Here is a 17,912-nt window from a genome sequence, read left to right as displayed (position 1 = left end):
TATACAAATCCATCCTCAGTCTTATTCCTAACCTACACAAATTCCAGTAAGATGGCTGAGTGGAAATCACGGTTGGCCCTACCTGGTTCTGATGATTGCTGGGGGTCCCCTCATAAAGTCTGACCGCCTGGCAGTGCTACAAGAGAACACTGTGTTAAGGGAAGTGAGGAAAAATGTTTTATAAAATTAATACATACAAAAGCAAGTCAGTCAGAAAGCAGAAGAATACACTCACATGGCATATCGTCCATCGGCTGCCAGTTCTGCAGCATCTCTGTGAATGAGTCGTGTGCTGCTGGCGGTGGTGCTGCTGGTAAAGTGGCGGTGGGAACAGGGGTGAAATTGATGTTTGGTGTGACTGTGGGGAGCTTAACAGTGGGGGCAGGTGGACGAATGTGTTTGTGTGGTGCGGCACACATACTTCGAGTCAAACAAACAGTGCTCCTGACCTCCAGGGTGGGCCAATCCAGACATTCCTCCTAATAAAAAATTAAATTGCTCAAAACTAAATGTACACTTATAAAATATTGACTATATTGCCAAATTCTACAATGTTTCATGGAAAATACAACTTTAAATACGGCCTCAAAGCATCAAGGAATAGTAATGTGCTGAACAAATATCCGTATGTTTTACACCTTGCTGGTCTTTGCCCAGACACTTCCACGTTTGACTGGAGGTCTGACCAGGTCCTGCCCTCTTTGGCTTTCCTTCTTCCTTCTTTATAGCTGTCTGTAAAATACAGTTGCATTTAAACATTATTCAATCCCTTCAGGATCACTCAATGAGACAAAAAAATTGTATGTTGTTAGGCTAAGGCTAAGAATTGCACAAACGCCATTAGAAATACAGTGTTGAGCTGAACAGGTCTGTTATCATGCTAAGTGGACAATATGATCTAATAACGAGACCACAGCAAACCGTGTGGGTTTTCTGACAGAACATATTAAATTAGCATTAGCTCCATGTTCCAGAAACTTCTAAACAAACATTCAGGAACAGCACAAAAAGTCAAATAAAAAGTAGTAAAAGAGGAAAGGGAAGGAATAAACGTAGAGTTTTTTTTTGCCTTAGTTGTAGAGCAATAATAATTTTTTAAAAAACTTTATAAAAAAGTGTCGAGCTGTGAGAATCAGCATTTTTAACACGATGATGCCAAGTGCTCCGAGTCTCTAGACCAGGGGTGTCAAACTCATTTTAGTTCAGGGGCCACATACAGCCTAATTAGATGTCAAGTGGGCCGGGCCAGTAAAATCATAGCATAATTACATATAAATAACAATAAGTCCATGTTTTCCCTTTGTTTTCGTGCAAGGAAGTACAAGTACATTAGTAAAATCTTCATATTTAATGAAGTCACAGTGTTTGTACAAATGCACAAAACTTTAAGTCACAGATATTTGGAACTGAAAAATATAGTATTGCACTAAAATGTATGGCATTGCATGAACAATAGCATTCCACCAAACCAAACTGTTGTAGTGAAGCTGTTGACTAATATTAAATTGCATATTTTTTAACTATTACCCATTCATCTCTGTGAATAAATACGAAGCGGTCCATTTTTCTTGGAAAAGACATTTTGGCTGATGAGGGTGTGGGGGCGCGTAGAAAATAGGGTAGACTACACCGTAGTAACAAACAGCAGCAGGCGCATTGCTGCCATCTGCTGTTCGGTCTGAGTCCTAGAATTGAGCCGCGTCTTCTACTCTGACTAAAACAGTGCGCCCAATTACTGAATTATATATAGATGTTTCACATCCAGCTATCAGATTTGTGGGACGTTTTGAGAATAGCACAGGACCATAAGCAGAAAAATCATACACTCAAATGTCCTCTTATTGAATATGTTGATACACACTACCACTCAAAAATTTTAGATACACGAATTATTTTTATACTAGTAAAATAATAACAACGAAGTCATCAAAACTCAGGTTACAGGTTATCAGTGCGTTTTTTAAAGGCGCCATCTACAGGCGCGAGAAGGCAAATGCAGGAGCTTCTGAAATAAACTTGCGGCCATGACAACGCCTCTGGTCTGTGACGTCACAATGAGAAGCGCGTAATACGGGAATATAGAATGTTCAATTTCAGGAATGTTTAGGATTAGCTACTCGAGAATAACAATCGACTTTTATTGTGAGAACAGTTTGCTCTTACCTCAGTGAAGAAGACAATTTCACACTTGAAATGGATCTCTACAGCTGCCCAGTTTTTAACTCTAGAATCATGAATGCTGACTTGTACAGTGTTTTGACATCAGAGTCAGTTCGAACCAGAGAAGACAAGACTGGTGTTTTGCTGCACTTGAGTACACCACGTGAGGGCGCTGGGCAGCTTAGCTGTCTGATTGGTTACTTGGCAAAACGATTGATTTATGTGTAAATATTCTGTATAATAATAATAATAAGAGGAAGAAGAATAGGAAGAAAAGGCAGAATACTTGTTTGTATATATAGTGGCTAACAGATGATGCTCTCAGTAAGAGCAGTGCATGGTAGATTTATTCAATTTCTTGGTACACAAAAACGTGCCACCCTTGTAGAAAAATTAGTCAGGACTATATTTGCAAGATTGCTTCCACATAATTGCCAGCGTGAAGAAAAATATATTTTGAAATGAAATGAAGGGCATGTATGAACTGTAGTGACACATGTTTATTCTTCTAATTCTCGTTCACAGGCTTGATAATTGATCAGCACAACCCCTGCCTGAAAAGTGTTGCACGTATGTTGTGGACCCCCCCCCCTCTTTTATTGTTGTTGTTGCTTGCACTGATTTCTTACTACTAATGTCTATTTGAACTATACTTCAGGTGTCTGCGCTGCAGGTGGCTACATTGTGCACGACACAGGTACTCTATTTTGTTCGGGAAACATATAAATGTCATAAATGTCAACTGTAAATATTTGCACACATGGCAGTACATGGATGTTACGTGATCTTGCCTGCAGGTGATACGATTCTGGCTGAATGGGTGGTGGAGAGCGTGCAGCTGAGTGACACCATATCTCAGGTTGTCCAATGCGCTTTCCAAATTCTGGATAAGTGCGACAAGCAAAGGAGAAAACATCTCAAAATAGGTGCTTATTTAGTTCTACTTGTGTAATAGAGTGTGTTATGTTTTAGTTGATGCGGTTTAACATACAACGTTTGTGTTGTTCTTGTCTGTGGTAGTAATATCGTCTGGGAGATTCTCCAGAGCGAGAGTAGGAGTTGGCGCTCGTCAGCTCTTCGCCGTGTTTGGCACGGCGGTGGACGAGATGCGATCAGCGATGGCGCTAACGGAGCCTGGCTACGTCATGCTCTCTCCTGAAGCATGGCGGCTCTGCCGCAAAAACGACTTACCCATCAAGTGGACTGAAAACGAACAAGTGGTCAAGGTTGGTCTTAAGCCTTTTCTGAATTCAATACACCTGCACTGATACCAGTTTTAAACCCTTGAACTTAGTGCTAATAATATAAATGTTGATGCATCAGGTGCTCTGTGTCAGGAAAAGACAGAGCGCGTCAATGGAAGACCTGGACAATTACAACATCCCTGCGAGGAGTAAATCAGATTTTTTTTTTTATTCTTCTCATTTTACATACAGCTTTCAATGCATACTCTGCTATCGAAGATACATCCATAAATCTAACTGGTTTATTTCTTTAGGCTCCCCAAGAAGAGCGTACCTACTATCAACAGATGACAAACAAAAATACATGCACAGATTCATGATCGAAACAGCCCTGGAAAGGGTAAGTATTATTTGAAGCAATCAGTACATATCAGAATCAGTACATATTTTGTGCAAGAGTTTGTCCTTGGTGTAGGCAATGTAGGCTCAAGAGTATCATAAGACCTGTCCATGGAGAACACGACAAGTTCTCTTTTTTTATTCTTCCGTTAGATGCGCACAACAGTGCGAATGCAGCGGCTGAAGGAGGCGTGGCCCGTCACCATCTTGTTTGTGAATGTCCAGTACGCGCAAACTCCGACGGATGTCCGACGCACCTGTCACCGAGTCAGCAACATTATTGCCGAGCAGATGTTCAGCTGCTGTGGGGAGATCTGCAATGCCTTCTTTTTTGAAGAGGTCAGTTTTCTAGGTCTTAGTTACTAATAAGTAAAAAAAAACCCCAAAACAAAACACAAACCCTAGGGTCGCTGGTGCTCTAGCGGCTAAAGATCCTGCGCTCCCACCGCTGTGGCCCAGGTTCGATTCCCAGGCAGGGAACAAACCCAGAGATTGGGGGTTGTACTCGGGTACAATGGTCCCAAGCCCAGATGAAATGGGAGGGTTGTGTCAGGAAGGGCATCATAAGCAAATACGTGGCCCAACGATCAGCTGTGGCGACCCGTGACAGGAGCAGCCCGTAAGAATGATAACAAGAAGTAAAACAAAAGTCTGTTGCCAATCATTTCTCTCGATGCGTCATGTGATTTCAGGGCTGTGTATTTCCGTGCGCCGTCGGTTTACCCGGGAAAAGGAGACAGGATAAGACTGCTCAGGCGATGCAGGCTGCCTACTGTATACAAGAGACATGCAGCCGAGAAATCGACAACATTTTGTAAGTCATAGAACTTTACACACTCGCACATGAAGCATTTCGACAGGTCCCGTCTGTCCTGCTGATAAGTAATGTTTGCGTCCTATAGGATGGTCTCCGTAGGGTTAAGTACGGGAAGAGTCTTCTACACTCTGCAGCGCCGTCCTGAGAGAAACGAATACACAGGTAAAGGGTTTTCTCCGTGACCGGTAACGTTCTAATCTCGAAACACAAACTTTTTTTTGAGAGCCGTTAAAAAAATGAACCGCTTCTCCGGTCGACAGTGTACGGACGTACAGTACACGTGGCATCGGCTTTGGTGAAGGAGCACCTGGGGATGGTGTCGTGTGATGTGGCGACCAGCCTTTACTCCATGCTGCCTCTTTTGCCCTCGATGTTTCATGAGACGAAAGATCATCTTGAACAAGTGCACAAACGGGACGAGATTTATGAGATGTAAGTGGTCTTTTATAAGCGTAGTAAGTCCATAAGTGAAAACTGACACAGGAACTGTAACCACTTTACAGGCTTGGTGATGAAGCTGCAATGTCCAGGGGGATGTTCGGAATGAGACTGGGTGAGTGGTTAACGTTTATCAACGAAACACTTTTATTTATGTTTTTTTTTAAACAATGCATTCATTACTTTTGCTATACGTCATCTAGCTCTAGCTCACATGCAGACAATGCAGTATGTCGAGCGTCAGGTGGTGGAATACGCCTCTGTTATTGGCCACACCTTCACTGTCGAGATGCTGCAGAAGTTCCTGCCCGATATACGTGACCGGGCTCTCACAACCGCCCTTAGATCGCTGTTTAGAGTGGGCATCTTCAAGTGTGCCTCCGAGCCCAGGGACGTCTCAGTGACCAAGACCTGTTACTGCGAGAACAAAACCCAAGGTCAGAGATTATGATCTCTCACTCTTTCTCTCTCTTTTATTAGCATGATTCATTCTCATGAAAACTAATCGACTCAAGCTGTTTCTCTCACAGAGTTCATGCAGATCTCAGAGGAGCCTTTGTGGACGTGTCAGCTGATGAGTTTCTGCAACGCTGAGGAAATGGAGGCGGTGCATAACCTGGTACAAAAGAATAGGTTTCTGTTCAAGGAGCACCATGTCATGTGTGCCAGGTACCTAGAGGAAAAGGCGTACCGCTGCAGCAAATGCAACGCTGACAAGTTCATATTCGGACCAAAAGAAGCCGCAGGAGACATCGACGAGCATCTCCTGGAGATATACAAGACAATACGGCCTAACGAGATCTTTCAGAGCCAAGGTCAGATAAGGAAGTCTTCTTGACTACCATACTAGGGCCTGACCCTTCAGATTGTTTACAGTGTAGGCCAATGAATAACTTTTAAGGACAACACACTGCATAGGATATTCACCACATAATAAAGCTGATCTTTTTTTTTTTGTGCGTGTAGGCATGCGCTGTCGAAGTAAGACGTTCCGGGCTGAAAGAAACAGGTTACTGAGGTTACTATGCTCATGGTAACGTTTATGATAGAGCTGTGATTGTGATTCAGAGCTTATGTAGAGATCTGATAGACCTTGTGTATGTTTTGCAGCAAGAATACAGCGTGCGTCCTGTCCAAAGCGAAGTCCGTACTGACGGAGACACGTGATAGAACGACTGCGGGCGGCTGCGAGTGCGCTCAGCTCGTGGAGACGGTACTCTTCCCTAGAGTGAGACACTGGACCTGTGTAGGAGACGTGCCCAGGACCTTTTACTACCTGGTGGAGAGCGCAGCCGCCTGTGTATATCTTCACAATGATGCCAGGGTGAGTGTGTATACTACTAAAAATGTTTAAACGACCTTATTGTGATTATTGCACATGAACATGACCACGAAAGTGTTGTCCTGTCGCAGGCATTGGAGTATCTGAGGATGGCCAAGGCAATTGTGGAGAATCTCACAAAAGGGAGGCCTGCGTTTCCATCAGCAGATCCTGGAGCTGTGAAACTCTGTAAACTTCAGCAAGGGTTTATGTATCGGCTCACAGGAGAGGTATGTCCAAAGTGCAAATACAACTGGTCTTGGCAAAATTAAACCGATCATCATCATCATGATAATCAACATCATAATCATGTCTTTGTTTCTTCCAGTTTCTATTTAGCGCAGGGGAAATTTCAGAGGCAGAGGAGAGCTTTAGGAAAGCCTTGAAGGTCCTGAACTGCAGACTCCCTCGCAATGCCCCCATGCAGTTGCCGATGTTGGTTTGGGAGACGATGAAGAAAAGCCGCTTCCTATCCAGACACTTCGAGATCCCAGAGTGCGAGTCCATATTCCAATCGTTCATCTTGTCTTAAAACTAGAAATAAATACTGTCAGACTGCTTTTTTTTAGGAGTTTTATAAGAACTTGTGTGTGCGTGTTTAGGAAAAGGAAGCTAGCCCGTCTGCAGGAGTGCATCTGTTGTCTGTCCTTCCTGTGGCAAATCGGCTACATGTGCGGCCAGCTCCAAAGCGCAACGCTGGCCATCACCATGGAGATCAACCTGGCCGTCCAGACCGCCGATCCGTGCAAGGTCAGTTTTACAAAGTCAACGTTCAGACGTGCCGTGAATAATCGCAGAAAAGGCACAAGTCGAATCGGAGCCAGCGCAGGAAAAGTGCGCTCGATCGTTTTCATTGTTCTCAAGGACACGTTTTGTAGCACAAGTCTAAGTTCTTGTGGTCATTCGCGTCTAGATTGTGACCTCCATGACATAGCCAAGAATAACAAGTTGTATGATCGTGTATCTGCAGATCCTCTACACCGCCATTGACTACCTCCAGTACAGGCAGCTTATGAGCAGGGAGAGCGAGTGCAAGCATCTGAAAGACTTCCTGTGCAGGACTTGCGCCAGCCTGTCGGACCACCCTGATGGACCGAGGCTGATCAGCCACTTGACTCGAATCCTCACGTCGTCAAACTGTACACCGAGGACCTGGAGCATTCCACCGAGTGCAGTAAGTAGAAACATTCCCTCTTAACGTGCCAATTTTGTAATAGACGTCTACGAGAGAACAAGACAAGCCATGCTGAACGAACCCGTTTTTGGACGCAGGAAAGTAGATCTCAAGGAAACAGGGCTGGTGACCGCTGCCCTATACCAGTGGGGGATGAGCAACCGACTCAGACTGACCAGAAGGGTTCGGATATGCTCGCTTCAGAGGTTCGAGTGATTCAAGCCACAGCAGGTAACTCCCATTGTTGAAGCTCAGTAAAGCTCCTCTGAGAAATGCCTAGCTGAGACCTCGCTCAACACTGCTACAGGAGTGTATGGGGGTATACACCACTTCAGCAGACTTGGCTCCCTAATCCCACACTTCTTGGGTAATCCCAAGTATGGTTGCTACATAACATTGTATTAAAACATCTCAGCGTGTCAGCAACTGAACTTAATCTCAATCAAGACCTTAACGCTCAGCCCGAACATCCTTTAAACACATGGAGATTTCAATAAAGATTCTTAATGATGTCTGTTTCTTGTCCAATAATATACACTCAGCTTAGTCAATTCCAAGTTTGCAATTATCCAGTCAGCCAATCATGTGGCAGCAGTGTAGTGTAGTAGGACACAGGTCAAGAGCCTCAGTTAAACTGCACATCAAACAGAATGAGAAAGAATGTGATTACACTTCACCTGGTCTTTTTCCAATCTTCAAATTTCGTCTTGGATCCCTGTTTTTGTCTGACAGGACCGGAGCTCGAAAATCGATCGAATCAAGGGTTGTTTATGTTAACACAAAAGAAACTTATAAAGCAAAACGGGACATTAAACTTGAAGGCATTCGGCAGACACTTTTATCCAGAGCGACTTACAGAAGTGCTTTGAAGTCTCTGTCAATGAATACATCCTGATACTGGTTCACTAAGAATAAGACTAAAAACACTCTGTTGGTGAGGTAATATAGTAAATTTTTTATATATTTGATATAAAGCACTAATTTACACACTTCTTGAGGAGGTAAGTTCTTTCCACCACCTAGGTGCCAGGACAGAGAGAGAGAGAGAGAGAGAGAGAGGAGTCTTGATGCATGCCTTCCTTCTACACCTCATGCTGAAGTAGTAATTTTGTCTCCAAAAATGTCAAACCAAACCACAACCACATCAAATATGCAGTTGGTCAACCACATTTAGGATTGGAGTGTTTGCGGTTAACACCATTATGGTTCAGAGCAATCTTAAGGGGGAAAAATCTTTGTCTTAACAGAGGAATATACATGTGAAAATACTCAGAAAATTAGAATAGCATGCAAAAGTTTGTTTTTTTCCACAATTTAATTCAAAAAGTTGAACTTTAATAAAATTTAGATTCATTACACATGAAGTGAAATATTTCAAGCCTTTTTGTTTTAATCTTTATTGCAGTTTATAGCTCATGGAAATAAAAAAAAAAAATCCATTATCTCAAATTATTAGAATAAAGAATTTATAATACAGGAATGGCAACCTTCTGGAATGTATGTCCATTTATGCATGCTATACTCAGTTGTAGCTTTAATCCTTTCGCACAAATTACGTTATAAATGTGACACAGCATGGAAGTGATCAGCCTGTGGCACTGCTGAGGTGTTCTGGAAGCCCAGGTTTCTTTGATAGTGGTCTTCAGCTGGTCTGTATTGTCGGGTCTGGTGTCTCAGATTCTCCATGGGGTTCAGGTCAGGTGAGTCGGCTGGCCAATCAAGCACAGTAATACCATGGTGAACAAACCAGTTGCTAGTAGTTTTGGCACTGCGGGCAGGTGCCAAGTCCTGCTAGAAAAGGAAATAATGATCTCTATAAAGCTTGTCAGCAGATGGAAACATGAAGTTCTCTAAAATCTCCTGGTAGACGCTGCATCGACTCTCGGAAACACAGTGGACCAACACCAGCAGATGACATGGCACCTCAAATCACTGACTGTGGAAACTTCACACAGAACTACAAGCAGTTTGGATTCTGTGTCTCTCCACCCTTCCTCCAGACTCTGGAACCTTGATTTCCAAATGAAATGCAACATTTACTTTGATCTTCCCTGTGATCGTGTACTGAACCAGACAGAGATTAAAGGCTCAGGAAACCTTTGCAGGTGTTTTGAGTTAATTAGCTGATTAGAGCTCTTCAGGTCAACATTCCTGTATAAACTGTTTTCCATAAACTGTACTCAGGATTACAAAGAAAGTTTGAAATTTCATTTTGTGCAATGAACCTAGAATATGAAAGTTCCACTTTTTGAATTAAATTATGGGGACAAAAAAAATAATTCCACAGTATTCAAGTTTCTTTTAGACGCACCTGTACATTATTGAAAGGGACATTTAGGTTGGGGGTTCCTGAAACAGTTTTAACACCAAACCTTGTAGAGGCTCCAACACTAACCTGTTGAAATAGGATCTCAAAAATAACCCATGAATGACTCCTTTAGGAGAAGTACCTGTTGGATTACTGTTACTGAACCCCAATTTTTTTAAGGGGTCACCACACCCAGAACATGGACACCATAATGAAGAGCCAAATGCACTATGCAGTTCAGGTGACAGTTGTTGGACCAGATCATAAGGACATTTTATGTGGCTTAATTTGCACACAAACACATGAGGTAGTGGAAAGTTTATTTACAACCAGATGGCCACAATGAAGGAGAAAGTTGAGAGAAATAAAAAGGGACATCCTTTTAAGTCACCATGTAGCATGCAGACTAGAGTGCACAGGTAGAGGTATAGCAAAGTCTAAAATACAAACTTTAAAACCCTGAGAGGAGCTCCGGGAATGTTCTGACACCACCCCCAACTGCCACGCCCAAGAACCATACAATGACCCCTCCCCTACAGTCACTACTCAAAAAACAGAAGTATAAAATTAAGCTTAACTATAATGAGCATGTAGTCAAGTCAAAGAACCCACCCTTGACCCCCCCAAAAAAGACCCAACACATTAAACAAAAAAACCCCAAAAACACAGAAACGGAGTGGGCTGTTTAAGCACGCTCGCCACGGATTCTTCGGGCCAGCTGGATGTCCTTGGGCATGATGGTGACGCGCTTGGCGTGAATGGCACACAGGTTGGTGTCCTCAAAGAGACCCACCAAGTATGCCTCACTTGCCTCCTGTGGAAAACACAAGTCAGAGCTGCATAAAGATCTATTAAATAAATAACTAAATAGACAACCATTCAGACCACACATACATGGACCAGATGTTTAGCTATTAAAAATACAAGCCAAAGGAAGTCCTTTCAGAATGGCTTCTCTTCTGTAATGCAAGAGAGCACAGTTTAAAAAAAATAAAAAATTAAATCTGGGTCAATTCTCACAAGTGCTGCTCAAACTTCTAAGCAAAACAGGACTGGGGGGAAAAAAGGGAACCACATCTTTCGACATTTAAATGTCATTTTACACATCTAAACACTATGAAAGGTGCTATACAAACAGTTTACAGGACCATGGGAAATGGCTTGCTGCACATGCACCATGCCTCACTATGAGACATACCAGACATCAAACTCAAACACCTTCAATTCAATAGGCATTGTATAAAATTGGAACTTCCTATTTCAAGTTTAAGACTTTTACAATGACTCAGAATTGGTAATTCCATCAGCTTGACCCCTGTGCATTCCTTCAATCTAAATTGCAATCAAACTGCATCACATAACTAACCAGTCCTCAGTTACAGCACATTCTGGACAGACTGGCATTGTTGGAGAAAAACAGGTCGTCACAATTTTCTGATTTTTATGAGCGCTTAAGTGACTGGATTAATTTGAGGTCTTCTACAGAGATGATAAAAGTCTTGCCTCAAATTGACATGCTTCTCAATTTCTGGTATTCACACCAGATTTTGTGCTTTTTAAATACTTCATGACCACCCTGAACTTAACTAAAGAAGTTAGTTATAAATACTTTACAGAAACAGTCTGAAGTCAGGGTGTGTTAGAATAAACGAGAACAAACACCCAAGTCGGCAGAAAGTGCGTTATGCGTGTCTGCGGCGTAGTACGATACCATCTAGCCACCTTTGACTAAACGTACATGCACGTCATCTAGCATTAAGGGCGAAAAATATCTGGTCGGTTTATAACTTCTCAGCTGACCTGCAGGGCTCCGATGGCAGCGCTCTGGAAGCGGAGATCTGTCTTGAAGTCCTGGGCAATTTCCCTCACCAGGCGCTGGAAGGGCAGCTTGCGGATGAGCAGCTCAGTGGACTTCTGGTACCGACGGATCTCTCGGAGAGCCACAGTACCCGGGCTGGAGGATGGCGAAATGAAGGAAATGTGGGTTGTGTGCATTGACAGACATCCAGATCAAAACTTCACATAATTTTTAAAAAATTAAATAAGAATACATTATAGTGCTTTGACTGCTGTTACTTTATTGAGCTTGTGCGAGGTTGATTAGCTGAATCAGGAAAAACCCCACGTGCAGCCACTAATGCTTACCGGTATCGGTGAGGTTTCTTCACTCCGCCGGTAGAGGGCGCACTTTTGCGGGCGGCTTTGGTGGCCAGCTGCTTCCTCGGGGCTTTGCCTCCGGTGGATTTACGTGCGGTCTGCTTGGTACGTGCCATTGCACTTGTAGAGTAGTCCTCTCAGCTGTATGACCCCACAACACGTTTAATTATACAACATTTAACAGCACTTGCAAGATATTACCCAACAAACATCTTTTAGGCAATATTAAAAGGGGAGACAATATGCCAACAAACGAAATATTCCTCTATACAATTAAAGAAGTTTATGGACGTTTGGTGAAATCTTTAATTGAGCAAAAACTAATAACCCGCGTTATTTTCCCTCTCATACACCAAACAAAACTCCGCCCTCTGCCCAAACACTGCCTACAACCCCATTCCCACAACTAAACCAGTGATTGACGGCGGAGCTGCCCAATCCGCGCGCAGGAGTCGGAATTCAGCCAGCCAATCAGAGAGTAGAAGGCGGGACGCTCCTGAATACTACTAGAAGAAGGAGGAGGAGGTGGGGGAAACGGCGCGCGCTATTAACCGATCAAATTTTTTGCCCGCGGTGAACAGCTGTATAAAAAAAAAAAACCCAGTTCAGGACAGTACAAGTTATTCATAGAAAACAATATACATCACGCTTATAACGAACGAAGTGTTTATAAACAACATTTTTAAAATCGCGAAAAAGAGAAAACGAGATTAAAATATCCACGGCCACCATTACGGGACATTCAACATACACGTTTGTAACCAACATGGCGTCTTCTCATAACAATTACAGTCGCTTTTCTTTGTTCAGGTCCAAAAACGGAAAAGCCCGCCAACGAAGGAATTCACGCTCACAGGCTGTACTGGCAGTGATCAGCCATGTGACTAATGACTAAAACGTTATAAATGACTCACAGACAAAACAAGCGCAGACGCAAAAAAAAAATGTAAAACCGTCAGCTGAAGGAAAAATCGGCGTGTTGCTAGCGACGGCTCGCGCTGCCAAGAACCCAGCTCTGAACCACCGCTACTCTTTCCCGCGATTACAAACCGACGTGTGAGGACAAAACCACCCCCAACAACGACCTAAAGTATTCAACAACACCCGAAGTTCACGTAGAGCGCTTATAGCTTTAACGGAAACCGTAAAAGTGTGACTTACATGTGCCTTTTCGATTCCTCCGTCGACCCAAAACACGGAACGTCGCTCAGGAAATCAGTTGCCTCCCCCCCCCTTATTTATACATCCGAATGACGTAATTATCAACACGCCCCGCCCCTGAGATCTCTGATTGGTGAGACATGAGCGATTGATGTACAGAACGCCGCATTTGTAAGTTTTGTTGAATCAAAGAGGTTTCGAATGTGTGTGTCTCATGTGATGTGACATTGAGTAACTCAACTCATGGCCAGATTTGGTCTTTTTTAATCATCTTTTCTGTCACCTATCCAGCAGCACAATGAGTCACTCGGTGGATCACATACTCATCAGCAGACAATCTCACATCACGTTTCCGTCTTCTGTACTTTCCCGTTGTGTGTGTGTCGTTTGCTCCCAAAAAAATAAATAATCCGATTTAAATCTGAACAGGCTTTCAGTCTAAAGAATACCGAACACACCTTCTTTTCACCCCCCACCCGACCCCATTTCATTATTATATATATATATTTTTTTTTATCAAAAGTCGGAACTATTAAGGTAAACACGGGTTTCCAGACGGACAGTCAGTGTTAGTGCACCAACTCTACCATACGCTGCTAGGTCTGGGATATTAGTTTCTACAATTATTTTCGTTTTACTTTACTGTTCAGTGTACTTCATGTACGGTTGGTTTATATGTGTAGATTATATATATATATAATTTAGCATAAAACCCATTTTTATTAAATTGCACACCGAAGAAAAGAGACACAACAAGACGCGCGTTGACCCGAGGCAGAATCCTAAACGGCTCCGTACTTCCGGTGTAAGTGCACTACATAAACTCGGGCATGAACTCACGGGTTTTAACGGTGCATGTAGTACTATATGTTGAAAAGGCAGTTGTTTGGGACGCGGCGACGCTTTTGCTCGTTAGAATGAGTTCACTACAGCTGGTTTTCGCAGTGAATTCAGGACAGTAAAGGAAGGAACATTGTGCTCAGAGGAAAACAGGATCTATTTGAAAAGTGAAGTTCAACTAAAGCACTAGCACGACGGGGGATAGAGGTAAATGAAACACAATGATTTTAAATCCAAAGATGCCTTTTCAGGATTTTGAATTGAACAAACTTTCAAAGTCAACTACTCAAATTAGTTACAAAGGCAGACATATGAGAGACAGGCTTTACAAATTCATTGACTCAGATGAGAGACAGACAGTTCAGACTCATTCACTCAGATGTGAGAGACAGTCCACTGAGAGACAGACAGTTAAGACTCATTTGCATGGGCGAGAGACCGACGGTTCAGACTCATTTGCATGGGAGAGAGACCGACGGTTCAGACTCATTTGCATGGGCGAGACACAGACGGTTCAGACTCATTTGCATGGGCGAGACACAGGCGGTTCAGACTCATTTGCATGGGCGAGACACAGGCGGTTCAGACTCATTTGCATGGGCGAGACACAGGCGGTTCAGACTCATTTGCATGGGCGAGACACAGGCGGTTCAGACTCATTTGCATGGGCGAGACACAGGCGGTTCAGACTCATTTGCATGGGCGAGACAGGCGGTTCAGACTCATTTGCATGGGCGAGACAGGCGGTTCAGACTCATTTGCATGGGCGAGAGACAGGCGGTTCAGACTCATTTGCATGGGCGAGACACAGGCGGTTCAGACTCATTTGCATGGGCGAGACACAGGCGGTTCAGACTCATTTGCATGGGCGAGACACAGGCGGTTCAGACTCATTTGCATGGGCGAGACACAGGCGGTTCAGACTCATTTGCATGGGCGAGACACAGGCGGTTCAGACTCATTTGCATGGGCGAGACACAGGCGGTTCAGACTCATTTGCATGGGCGAGACACAGGCGGTTCAGACTCATTTGCATGGGCGAGACACAGGCGGTTCAGACTCATTTGCATGGGCGAGACACAGGCGGTTCAGACTCATTTGCATGGGCGAGACACAGGCGGTTCAGACTCATTTGCATGGGCGAGACACAGGCGGTTCAGACTCATTTGCACGGGCGAGACACAGGCGGTTCAGACTCATTTGCACGGGCGAGACACAGGCGGTTCAGACTCATTTGCACGGGCGAGACACAGGCGGTTCAGACTCATTTGCACGGGCGAGACACAGGCGGTTCAGACTCATTTGCACGGGCGAGACACAGGCGGTTCAGACTCATTTGCACGGGCGAGACACAGGCGGTTCAGACTCATTTGCACGGGCGAGACACAGGCGGTTCAGACTCATTTGCACGGGCGAGACACAGGCGGTTCAGACTCATTTGCACGGGCGAGACACAGGCGGTTCAGACTCATTTGCACGGGCGAGACACAGGCGGTTCAGACTCATTTGCACGGGCGAGACACAGGCGGTTCAGACTCATTTGCACGGGCGAGACACAGGCGGTTCAGACTCATTTGCATGGGCGAGACACAGGCGGTTCAGACTCATTTGCATGGGCGAGACACAGGCGATTCTGTCTTGTATATGTTTTTATATCCAGTGGACTGTGTGTGTGTGTGTGTGTGTGTGTGTGTGACAGCGATGCAGCATAGCAGTACTTCGGCTCCGTTTCACTGGCAGCGCAGCGACAACTCCTTCGCTTTTAACTTTTCTCCAGAGATTGCTTCCTCCTCGCCCCAAAGCATCATGGATCCTAACGAGCCGCATCTAGGACACGCTGCAGATTCAGAAGCTGGCTCAGGTTTCGCTTTCCACTTCCAGATTCCTGCAGAAACGGAGCAGAAGAGTGATCCGAAACCCAGCACCGGGAAAACAGTGACGAGTGAAGCGGCTCAAAGCTCGGAGTCGAGTGCGGATTCAAAACCTAAAGCCAAGAAGAAGAAAAAGAAGAAATCAGGAGTGGGTGGAGGAGAGGAAGCTGAACCGGAGAACGTGAATAAAACGAGAGAGGAAGCGCCCAAGCAAGAGAGCATTGGACTGGTCTGTGAGAACACACACACACACACACACATATATATATATATATATATATATTATATACACACACACATACATAATATACATATACACACACACACACACACACACACACACATACACTTGCAGGTTACTCTCAGATATCCAGAATATTAAGGGGTGTGTGTGTGTGTCAGACTCCAGAGCAGCAGCTGAGTCGAGAGCTGGATTGGTGTATTGAGCAGCTCGAGTTGGGACTGATGACTCAAAAATCCTCTACCAAACAAAGCAAGTCTCTCTCTCTCTCTCTCTCTCTCTCTCTCTCACACACACACACACACACACACACACACAGTCACATAAACACACATTCACATCCCTAATCTGTCACTAAACAGCATACACAACTGTGTGTGTAATAGGAGAGGAAGCCTCTCGTGCTCTAAAGACTCTGCGCAGCTCCAAAGCACCGATGGTGAAGAAGAGGCAGGTGATGAGAGCCGTGTCCGGAGATTACCGCAAAAAGATGCAGGAGGACAGAGACAGACAGTACAAACTGATCCGCTCGGGTGAGAGACAAACACTTCTGTGTGGAGACAGACAGATCTGTGAGACAGACAATTCTGTGAGAGACAAACAAGAGACACTTCTTTAAGAGACAGACAGCTTGGACTCCTTCGCTCAAGAGACTGAGTTTTGTGAGAGACAGACAAGAGACAGACAGTTCTGTGAGAGACAGATGAGAGACAGGCAGGTCTGAGAGAGACAGGCAGGTCTGTGAGGGACAGACAAGAGACAGGCACGTCTGTGAGGGACAGACAAGAGACAGGCAGGTCTGTGAGAGACACATGAAACAGGCAGGTCTGAAAGAGACAGGCAGGTCTGAGACAGACAGACGAGAGACAGGCAGGTCTGTGAGAGACAGGCAGGTCTGTGAGAGACACATGGAACAGGCAGGTCTGAGAGACGGACAAGAGACAGGCAGGTCTGTGAGAGACAGACAAGAGACAGGCAGGTCTGAGAGAGACAGGCAGGTCTGAGAGAGACAGGCAGGTCTGAGAGAGACAGGCAGGTCTGTGAGAGACAGACAAGAGACAGGCAGGTCTGACAGAGACAGGCAGGTCTGTGAGAGACAGATAAGAGACAGGCAGGTCTGAGAGAGACAGGCAGGTCTGTGAGAGACAGACAAGAGACAGGCAGGTCTGTGAGAGACAGATAAGAGACAGGCAGGTCTGAGAGAGACAGACAGTTCAGACTCATTCTCTCAGGTGTAAGTGAGTATAACTGAATGTAGCTCTATAATGTGTTTCCATAGCGATGTCCTCAGCGAAGGTGACGTGTGTATCGGAGGCCGGCTGTAGAGCAGTGTACCACCGGCGCGCTGAAACTCTCAGACCTCCAGCACACAGCACACACACTGGCGAGGCTTCACTTCCTGCTGAGCACACAGAGCGAGTTGGGGACACATTCGTGTTCAGACCTTCAGGAGAGGAGTTTCACTTCAACTTCAGTCTCTGATCGTCCTCTCTGGAGGAAAACCCAGAACATGCTGTGTGACTTTATTAACGTTTTTGTTTGTTTGTTTTTCTTAATTAAATGAGGTGTACGTCATTCTAACGCTGTTCAATAAAGATAAAAAAAAATTATGAACAGGATGTCTGATCAATCCATTATTTTATAGCGTTTGGATATTTACACTTAATTGTAAAAGTTTTGTCAAAATAACCGTTATTTATATATATAAATTTTAATTTCCGTTGTGAGAACTGTAATTATTTATGTACACCCCTCTAGAACTGTCGCGCGTGGGGTTAGGCGTTGTCATGGCAACGTGGCGTAACGGCTGTAAACTTAACCATTCCTTTTTTCTTTTTTTT

The 17,912-nt window shown here is 44.4% G+C and overlaps 3 protein-coding genes and 1 long non-coding RNA gene across 6 annotated transcripts; 2 read left to right on the top strand and 2 right to left on the bottom strand.

Annotated features, from left to right (window-relative positions):
• Window positions 1–2: 2 nt before the first annotated feature.
• On the bottom strand, window positions 3–731 carry LOC108264648 (uncharacterized). Its single transcript, XR_001812483.3, has 3 exons — window positions 639–731; window positions 236–479; window positions 3–136 (listed from the first exon to the last, which is right to left on the bottom strand). It is a non-coding gene; the product is annotated as an uncharacterized LOC108264648 (long non-coding RNA).
• A 1,315-nt stretch (window positions 732–2,046) lies between these two features.
• On the top strand, window positions 2,047–8,247 carry LOC108264608 (adenylate cyclase type 10). The gene is made up of 21 exons (XM_017466319.3): window positions 2,047–2,323; window positions 2,686–2,730; window positions 2,819–2,857; window positions 2,958–3,086; window positions 3,181–3,386; window positions 3,484–3,553; window positions 3,659–3,744; window positions 3,897–4,082; window positions 4,436–4,557; window positions 4,646–4,722; window positions 4,821–4,992; window positions 5,064–5,113; window positions 5,202–5,435; window positions 5,529–5,813; window positions 5,965–6,007; window positions 6,109–6,322; window positions 6,412–6,549; window positions 6,648–6,814; window positions 6,922–7,069; window positions 7,290–7,493; window positions 7,592–8,247. The coding sequence occupies exons 1-21, from the start codon at window positions 2,194–2,196 to the stop codon at window positions 7,739–7,741; spliced, it is 2,895 nt and encodes a 964-aa protein (XP_017321808.1). The 5' UTR covers window positions 2,047–2,193; the 3' UTR covers window positions 7,742–8,247.
• A 1,857-nt stretch (window positions 8,248–10,104) lies between these two features.
• Window positions 10,105–13,275, bottom strand: h3f3d (H3 histone, family 3D). Its single transcript, XM_017466371.2, has 4 exons — window positions 13,120–13,275; window positions 11,947–12,099; window positions 11,602–11,755; window positions 10,105–10,615 (listed from the first exon to the last, which is right to left on the bottom strand). The coding sequence occupies exons 2-4, from the start codon at window positions 12,072–12,074 to the stop codon at window positions 10,487–10,489; spliced, it is 411 nt and encodes a 136-aa protein (XP_017321860.1). The 5' UTR covers window positions 12,075–12,099; window positions 13,120–13,275; the 3' UTR covers window positions 10,105–10,486.
• A 398-nt stretch (window positions 13,276–13,673) lies between these two features.
• On the top strand, window positions 13,674–17,690 carry c1h8orf33 (chromosome 1 C8orf33 homolog). Of its 3 annotated transcripts, none has more exons than XM_017466353.3 (5): window positions 13,674–13,924; window positions 15,659–16,059; window positions 16,233–16,323; window positions 16,458–16,604; window positions 17,351–17,690. In XM_017466353.3, the coding sequence occupies exons 2-5, from the start codon at window positions 15,661–15,663 to the stop codon at window positions 17,551–17,553; spliced, it is 840 nt and encodes a 279-aa protein (XP_017321842.1). In that variant the 5' UTR covers window positions 13,674–13,924; window positions 15,659–15,660; the 3' UTR covers window positions 17,554–17,690. The 3 variants fall into 3 exon arrangements, with proteins under 3 accessions (XP_017321842.1, XP_017321847.1, XP_047006406.1); XM_017466358.3 differs by lacking the exon at window positions 13,674–13,924 and adding an exon at window positions 13,931–14,166; XM_047150450.2 differs by lacking the exon at window positions 13,674–13,924 and adding an exon at window positions 13,931–14,166 and having other exon boundaries at window positions 15,737–16,059; window positions 17,351–17,689.
• The last annotated feature ends 222 nt before the right edge of the window (window positions 17,691–17,912 follow it).

Source organism: Ictalurus punctatus, chromosome 1 (genome assembly GCF_001660625.3).
Source record: "Ictalurus punctatus breed USDA103 chromosome 1, Coco_2.0, whole genome shotgun sequence".
In the NCBI taxonomy this organism is placed as follows: Eukaryota; Metazoa; Chordata; class Actinopteri; order Siluriformes; family Ictaluridae; genus Ictalurus; species Ictalurus punctatus.
The sequence above is the reverse complement of the archived record's forward strand: the minus strand, read 5'-3'. Positions and strand labels throughout refer to the sequence as shown.

Coding starts and splice junctions, on each gene's coding strand:
- c1h8orf33 (XM_017466353.3), top strand. CDS start 15,661: ATGCAGCATAGCAGTACTTCGGCTCCGTTTCACTGGCAGCGCAGCGAC. Junction 16,060..16,232: donor AGCAAGAGAGCATTGGACTG/GTCTGTGAGAAC, acceptor TGTGTGTGTCAG/ACTCCAGAGCAGCAGCTGAG. Junction 16,605..17,350: donor GTACAAACTGATCCGCTCGG/GTGAGAGACAAA, acceptor GTGTTTCCATAG/CGATGTCCTCAGCGAAGGTG.
- LOC108264608 (XM_017466319.3), top strand. CDS start 2,194: ATGGATCTCTACAGCTGCCCAGTTTTTAACTCTAGAATCATGAATGCT. Junction 5,436..5,528: donor CTGCGAGAACAAAACCCAAG/GTCAGAGATTAT, acceptor TTTCTCTCACAG/AGTTCATGCAGATCTCAGAG. Junction 6,815..6,921: donor AGACACTTCGAGATCCCAGA/GTGCGAGTCCAT, acceptor GTGCGTGTTTAG/GAAAAGGAAGCTAGCCCGTC.
- h3f3d (XM_017466371.2), bottom strand. CDS start 12,074: ATGGCACGTACCAAGCAGACCGCACGTAAATCCACCGGAGGCAAAGCC. Junction 11,756..11,946: donor AAGAAACCTCACCGATACCG/GTAAGCATTAGT, acceptor GCCATCCTCCAG/CCCGGGTACTGTGGCTCTCC. Junction 10,616..11,601: donor CTGCCATCGGAGCCCTGCAG/GTCAGCTGAGAA, acceptor TGTTTTCCACAG/GAGGCAAGTGAGGCATACTT.